The sequence below is a fragment of the Equus przewalskii genome, chromosome X, assembly GCF_037783145.1.
Source record: "Equus przewalskii isolate Varuska chromosome X, EquPr2, whole genome shotgun sequence".
NCBI classification, from domain to species: Eukaryota; Metazoa; Chordata; class Mammalia; order Perissodactyla; family Equidae; genus Equus; species Equus przewalskii.
Window position 1 is genome coordinate 95774226 of NC_091863.1, and position 7870 is coordinate 95782095.

At 52.1% G+C, this 7870-nt stretch overlaps 1 protein-coding gene across 1 annotated transcript; it reads left to right on the forward strand.

Annotated features, from left to right (window-relative positions):
* The first annotated feature begins 201 nt into the window (after window positions 1-201).
* On the forward strand, window positions 202-4159 carry CT47C1 (cancer/testis antigen family 47 member C1). Its single transcript, XM_070606016.1, has 3 exons — window positions 202-914; window positions 2346-2487; window positions 3547-4159. The coding sequence occupies exons 1-3, from the start codon at window positions 377-379 to the stop codon at window positions 3557-3559; spliced, it is 693 nt and encodes a 230-aa protein (XP_070462117.1). The 5' UTR covers window positions 202-376; the 3' UTR covers window positions 3560-4159.
* Window positions 4160-7870: the final 3711 nt, after the last annotated feature.

Genomic DNA, 7870 nt, shown 5'->3' on the forward strand with positions numbered 1-7870 from the left:
TATTCATTGGACACAGGGCATGTCGATCCCCTCTTCTCAGCAAATGAGCTTGGAGCTCATGGTGAGGGGGCGTGGCCCTCTGACCTCTGGCCCCGCCCCCGTCACCTGCCTTGCAGGCTCTTCGCGCCTTGTCCGCTTCCGTCTGAGGCGCCTCTCCTGACACTGCTGCCCTGCCCTTCGCCCCTGGGGCCTCCTCGGGCACCCCACAGACTGTTGTCCCCTCAGCGGCGCACTCCTCTGCCGCCCCGTCGGTCCGCCTCAGGCCGGGCCCCACTGCCCACAGCCTCCCCTCAGCGGCGGCCACCTCGGGGGCCACCATCTTTGCTGTCGACGCCACAGTCTGATCGCCACCCCAGTTGAGGTACCGCCTGGCGCCATGTCTGCCGCAGGAGAAGGAGACCTGGCCGCAGGTGGCCTGGACAGGCCCGTGGGCGTGCCGGGGGCGTGTGCCCTGGCGGCCGGGGCTGGCGACGGGCTGGTCGGCGACTCGGGGCCCCACGGGGTGGCGAGAGTCACGGCGGCGGCGGCGGGAGCCCTCGGGGAGGCGGCAGGGGAGCCGGGGGCCGGCGGCCCGGAGGGCGGGAGCGCCGAGGAGGACTCGGACATCGAGCCGGCCGAGGAAGGCGAGGAGGCGGCGGCGGCGGGCCGCCTGGCGGTGGACGCGGCGCAGTTCCCGCGGGCGAGCTTACGCCTCCTCTTCCTGGAGTTCGCGCAGTCGCTGCTGCGCCGCCTCTTCTACAAGAACCACGTGCTGCTACGGCCCTGGCCTCCGGCGCCCGACGGCTTGGCCCAGCGCCCCGCGCCCCGCGGGCCGGCGCCGCAAGAGCTGGCCGCCTGCGCCCTGCCGCCGGTCCAGGACCCGGGAGCGGGGGCCGCGACCCAGGAGCCCGCGGAGGAGGCTGCCGCCCCGGAGGGTGAGGAGCGCGGGGCGGGCGGGCAGAGGCCCAGGCGCGGGGCCGGGACGCGAGGCGGGCGGGCGGGCGGAGGCCCAGGCGCGGGGCCGGGACGCGGGGCGGGCGGGCGGGCGGAGGCCCAGGCGCGGGGCCGGGACCGAGGCGGGCGGGCGGGCGGAGGCCCAGGCGCGGGGCCGGGACCGAGGCGGGCGGGCGGGCGGAGGCCCAGGCGCGGGGCCGGGACGCGGGGCGGGCGGGCGGAGGCCCAGGCGCGGGGCCGGGACGCGGGCGGGCGGGCGGGCGGAGGCCCAGGCGCGGGGCCGGGACGCGGGGCAGGCGGAGGCCCAGGCGCCGGGCCCGGACGCGGGGCGGGCGGGCGGGCGGAGGCCCAGGCGCGGGGCCGGGACGCGGGGCGGGCGGAGGCCAGGCGCGGGGCGGACGGGCGGGCGGAGGCCCAGGCGCGGGGCCGGGACGCGGGGCGGGCGGAGGCCAGGCGCGGGGCGGACGGGCGGGCGGAGGCCCGGCGCGGGGCCGGGCGCGGGGCGGGCGGGCGGAGGCCCAGGCGCGGGGCCGGGACGCGGGGCGGGCGGGCAGAGGCCCAGGCGCGGGGCCGGGACGCGGGGCGGGCGGGCGGGCGGAGGCCCAGGAGCCGGGCCCGGACGCGGGGCGGGCGCGTCCATCCGAGGCCCGGGCCGCCTCTCAGTCGGGCTGCGGGGCCGTGTCGTGGGCACCGTGGGCACCGCCCAGGCACCTGCCGGCCCCGGGTGAGGCCGCGGGTCGGGGTCCCCAACCCGCTGGGGGGCGAATGGGCCCGGTGCCAGAAGGCCCTTCAGGGTCTTGAGGAAAGCCCGCTGCCCTCTCCCGCCTCTGCTTGCGGAGCTGAGCGCCTCCGGCGGTGGTGTTGGGAAGCGAGCGGGAGGAAGCGGCAGGGCGGCAGCAGATGGCAAGCCTGTGTGGGGGTCGTGGCTTCCCAGATTCGAGATTCTAGAAAGTTGATCCCCAAACATTATGAACATCCGCCTACGCGAGCCTCTGGCAAAATTAAATGTCCAGGGGCTGCAGGAACTAATGAGCTTCACCATAGAGTTTGTCCTTGAAGCAAAAGGTATTTGCACAAGCAAGTTCTGATGGAAGCATACAGAATGCATGAGACCCCGATCACTGGGATCCCCCTTCTCCGAGGGCCAGAGACAACCAGCAGCACAGCGGGGCGGGTTCCTGGGAAGAGAGCAATCATGTCACCCACCGCGCAAACGAGCAAGCGGAGGAAAGGCAGGGCCGTGCAAGCGCTGCTCCGACCAGTAGGCCGGAAGGTGCCCAACTCTCCTTTCTTAGTTACGTCGAGCCGCCTGCTGCTCCCGAGGGGACAGTACTGGATGTCCCCAGTCCTTGTGAATTGGGACTTTTTCTGTGAATGTCCGGTCCCAACATCTGTATTATTCTTCACTACAGAAACAACTAAATATCGGTGTGAAAACTCGAATGAAGAGGCCCACGACGCTGAAGACAAGGACGAAAAAGAGAAGTTTAACAAAAAACAAGAAGGACCCGAAAACGCTCTGGACCCCACAGACAGCACACCGAGAAAATCCAGGTATCTGTCTAAATTGAGTATCACCCAACCATTCCTGGCATTTACCTGTTACTGACAGCTTTATTTTTCTTAATTCTTCCAGTAAATTAATTAAGGAAATGTTTGTTTAAAATTCAATTTTATCTACTTAGAATGTTACTAGAATACTCGTGTACCTAGTAATGTAAGATGCGTTCTGTACCGCAATACACTTCCTGGCTACTCATTGGTTCTTGTGACGTCCTTTGTCCTCCACCTGTAAGTCTACTAACAAGGAGTAAATGTCTCAGTAGCTAAGACCAATATTTGTTTAGAAAACATTCCTAGAAGCAGCAGCCAAAGTAGCTGTGCTGTCCACTAGTTGGGCCTTCATGACTTGGCTACAGAAATGCAGTCTCCTGTACTAACGGGGAGACAACGCCTTTTAAAATGTGACTACTTACAAAGAGCAAAACGTCAAGAATTTCAAGGGCCACATTCAATGATTAATACCTAAACATTTGTCCACTTGTAGATTTTTGTATTTGTGTGACAGTCAAAAGACAAGAAACTTAGTCATAGTGTGACTATTGTTTATCACTGAATTGGTAATTAAGTCTTAAGGTATATCTTGTCTTGGAGTATATTTAAATGATTAACATATTTCTTTTTCTTTTTTGCAATTTCACAGCTGTGACTTTCATACTAACAGCCTCTTTGTCATATGGTAGATATAGAAACCAAGGGTCTGGGAGGGTGAGGGAGTAGCATTTGTGGAATGAGCACAGGCGCTTAAGGTGACACGAGTTCCTTAAATCCCAGAATGGCCTCTCAAGGAAAAAAAAAAGCAAAGCGTTTGTGGTGTTGGGCAAGAGGGAGACAAGCTTGGTATGATCGCATGATTGAAGCCATCGGTTGCACGAGCACCTTATAGCCAAGGGTGCAGGTTACAAGAGCACAACGTGGTGTTCTTCTCTGCCCGTTGAGACAGCCCACAGATGCAGCAGCTATACTCGGGCTGACTATTTTCTTAGATTTAGAAAGTGACTGGTGCTGGCTGATGCTGTATAATTGTTAATTTTCTCTCATTTCATCCTGCAGTTGGGAGGAATAGAAAGAAGATGGAGAAAGAAGAAAGAACCTGCTCTTCACCCTTTAGGTTTTTCGTTTTTTAGAAGCCCAAGGGAATTTTATCAACACTGATTTCATTCCAACTTCATCACCCCAAAAGTGACATCCACTGACATCTGACTTTTCCCTTACATTTTGCAGATATATTTGACAGCATTTCTTCTAGTTAAAAAATTTGTTTTAAATTAATAAACTGAAATGAAGGCAGATTTTATTTACATAAATAATCCTGACAAATCTTTTACCTCGTTTTTTTTTTTTGGCTTACTGTACCTTCATTAAGACTTATCACTTTCCACCATTTGGTAAGCCTATATTTATTATTTTATTGTAGCTCAAAATAAGTTAAAATGTCAAGTTTAAAATAATTTTGTGAAGAGAGAGATGGAGGTCAAGCCTTTAATGCTGCACTGTCCACTGTTAGTCACTAGCCACATCTGGCTCCTGAGCACTTGAAATATGGCTAGTCTGATTTGAGATGTGCTACAGGTATAAAAAAAAGTTACATGTCTTACTAATAATTTTATACTGATTACATGTTGAAGTGATAATATATTGAATTAAAATATACTATTAAAATTAATTTTGCCAGTTTCTTTTTACTTTTTTAATGTGGCTACTAGAAAACAAAATTACACATGTGATTGCGTTATATGTCTATGAGGCAGCGCTGCTCTGGAGCATGGTTTTGAAGGAAACCTCGTGGATGGCCCAGCTTGCCTGGAGGCCAGATGATGCTGCTAAGCCTGGGCCCAGACACTGATTTGGAGCAGTGGTTCTCAAAGTTTCGTCCCCAAACAGCATCAGCAGCATCATCCAGCATTTCGTAGGCTCTACCCAAGATAAACTGGGTCAGAGACTCTGAGAGTGGGCCTAGCAATCTGTGACCGTGTTTTAACAAGCCCTCCAGCGGATTCTGATGCAGCTAAGGTTTGAGAAGCACTGGTTTAGAGCCAGAGGGGAAGAAGCTGAGACTCACCTAGGGTAGGACCAGCCTTAATTCACTGGCTTGGGACTGTGGCAGGTCAAGTGAACAGGATGGCAAGGGGGGACTAGGGAGGAGACTAGAACTCAGTGGCTGAGACACAGACGGACTAAGATTGGGTGATAGCAGCAGAAAAATGCATAAGGGAAAAAGCTGGTTCCAGAAGGAGACAAACATTTTGATACCATGTATACGAAGTCTAATAAAACATATAATCACCATATATTGATTGTGGATACACATAAAGCATAAAAGGCATGCATGTTGAAGACAGATACAAATGTAGCACACAGAAAGGCATGTGTTAGAAAGATAAACACCACATTTAGGATGGTGGTTACCTCTTGGGAAAAGAAAGGGAGGGGGTCCTACTGGGGAGGGCTCCACAGGGGGCTTCAATGGTATTTGTAATGTCACACTTCTTAAGCTGGGTTGTGGGTAAATGGACGCTCATAGTAGTATTTTCTGTAATTTTATGTAGATCTGAAATATTTCATAATAAATAATGAGAAAAATAAAGAGGAAAGAGAAAGAATGGGCTTTATCTCTGGAATTTGTTTAAGGAAAAAAAAGGATAAAGTCAAAGTTGACCAGAGTAGAGGATCAGAGAAGGAGAAGAGGCGGGGGTTTGAGACTAGACAGCCTCATTTCTGCAATAGCTTAAGGCTTCCTAGGTGCCCCCTTGCTAGCACTGATACCTTCTCTTATATTCCGTGGTGGTACATGTCGTATTCTAACACATTATATATATATATATAATCTAACATATATAATATATGCTACTCCACCAACACCAACCCCTGGACTGAACCTCTGAATGGTTGGACCCTTAAAGGGTTTTATTTATCCTTCTTTCCCAAAGCCCTAGGCAACGAGTTTTCCTCTTCGTAGGTACTTAATTAGCATCTGTTAAAGTGAAGTAAACTTAACACTCCCACAACTCTCTTTTTGGTCACCAGGGTTGACATTTTAAAAGGTATTATCACGTAGTATTCCTTATGGTTAGAAGCACATGGTGAGACAGAAGGCAAAGGGCTCATTGTCACCGTTATTTAAACTGAAAGGGCAGGCCAAGTGGTGTGATTTGAGGGCCTTCAAACTGGTTCTGATTTGTTAATGCTTCTGCTGTGCTAGTTGTTAATATAGTATTGCTTTTAGACCCAGGCAAGCGGGACCTCTGTCCTGAGCTCCATGCTTTAGAGGCCCCACTTTGGCTCCCTTCCAACCACACCCCTCCCTACAGGGCCAGGAGCCCAGTGCATGGGAACAAGGGGTGTGTCCCTGCTAGACCCTGTTCCAGGTGCCTGGCACCCCTAACAGTCCCAAGACGGCTGCCAGGGCCTGCGTGCCCCTCTTGCGGCTGTCCCCGGGAGGGCTGACTGCACGGCCGGCGTAGGCGCTCCCAGGCCTAAGGGAGGGTTGTATGCCCAACACGGATGGGGCCTGGCCTAGGAGCCGGGGCAGGGGCAGGGGCAGGGGCAGCGGCGGGGGACTGGGAGCAGCTCTTCCCACACCACTGGAGCAGAACGGAGAGGAATCCACCAATTCTAAATCCCAACTTGGCCTTTTAGGTCGTTATGAAGGTACATTTGTCATGGAAGGAGATAAACCATTAACTACAACATGCCTTATTAGGTGATTTAAACATTTCAAGTATTTAGACACGGTACATGGATCCCCAGCTGAACTCTTTTTCTGAACCCTGCAAATGTTACAAATGTTACAGGAGGGCCAGTTAAATGTCTGGTCTATCACCCCTTCCCCTTCTTCACTGTGGTATACTTTGTTACCTGAGGATAGTGGGGTCCCTTGCTTCTGAAAATGGCTTGTCCTAATAGCCTGTCTTGCTATAAGACTTGAACCTAGTCCCTAATCCAGGCTGGAGTACAACCACCAACCATTTTGCCCCTCTACTCATCCCCAACTGCATACCCTCCAACTGGTCGCTTTCTTTGCTCCACAGGTATTTATGTGCAAAACTTCTCTTTGATACCACTTCTCCGTCATACAAGTACCCACCTGGAGACTTGGTCAGGCACATCTGTGTGGAGGCCCTTTATGCCTCAACCTCTTAAGAACATTTTGCTTCTCTGACAACCTTCAGGCCTGAGTTGTCAATATCCTATTTGATTTCTCTCCCCCTGTGACAGACAAACTGAGACAGACTATGGAACAGTTCTGTTGTATTTGTTTTTCATATAGCAAAGATCAAAGAAGCTACAAAGAAGCTGAATACTTGTAAGAAAGTGCCTCTGGGCATTAAAAAATAACCTCTTCATTTAAAAACAGAGTTGTTCACTGTGGGAAAAAATTATTAATGGAGAGTTCTCAGAGTAAGAATAACCTAATAGAGGTTCACACTGAGAGAAGGGAGGTGTAACAGCTTATCTACCAGAATTACCTGGGTAAAGGGCATCTACCTAAATGAACTGTTCACTATGGGAATACAAAGGAAATAAAATCCAATCAATCAAAACTTAGCATTATCAAAAAGGTTAAAGATACAATATCAGGAACCATAGATGTTTTATAGAGAAAATGCAAAATCTAGCAGAGGGTTGTTTAGTATCACATGATACCATCATCAGCAAAACCAAGCGGCCATTGGTTTTTCTCAGCCTTTCCACTCAGAACTTAAAGGCATAGTTATGTCTAGGCCTGCATTTCTGTTTAAGCAAAGTAACCCTGAGGTCACAGAGGAAGACACAGTGAATGGTATACCGAGAAGACACTTCTGGGGCTCCTAAGAAAATGAGCTAGGTCCTGTCCAGGCATCCAAAGGGAGTTCTCAGTGTTTGGTGTGTTTAGGAGATGGAATAAAGGGGAAAGACTTGGAAAGGAAAATTTAACTTCCAGTGAACCTAGATGAAAATCTAGGGTCATCTGTGCCTTGAAAAGCCAGCCTATTAACCAACTGACTTGTATAGTAAAGGTGCCTACCTCTTCACTCCTCTGCCTGGAAGTTCTTAATGGAGGCAATGCTACAAAAGGAAAAGACTGCATGGCAGGATGGGAAGGGAAGAGTCAAAAATTACTGGACTACTTGCCCCTTCCCGCACAGTTGACCATCCCTCTCATCTTGACTCCTCCTCTCTCACTTCCTCTTTTGCTTTCCCTCTTCCCCATGGCTGGGGATGAATTGTTCACTGGGGAGGTGGGGGCTATGCAGCCTAGTAACTTTTGAGGTGTGTGCCTCTAGGAATGAGAGCAGGAAGAGGCTGATTTAATCACTTAAGGCTTCCAGTTAGTAGAAAGTTAATTGTTCTATGGCTTTGGGATGGCAGTCTTGTTTTGAGCTAAAATCTTGGG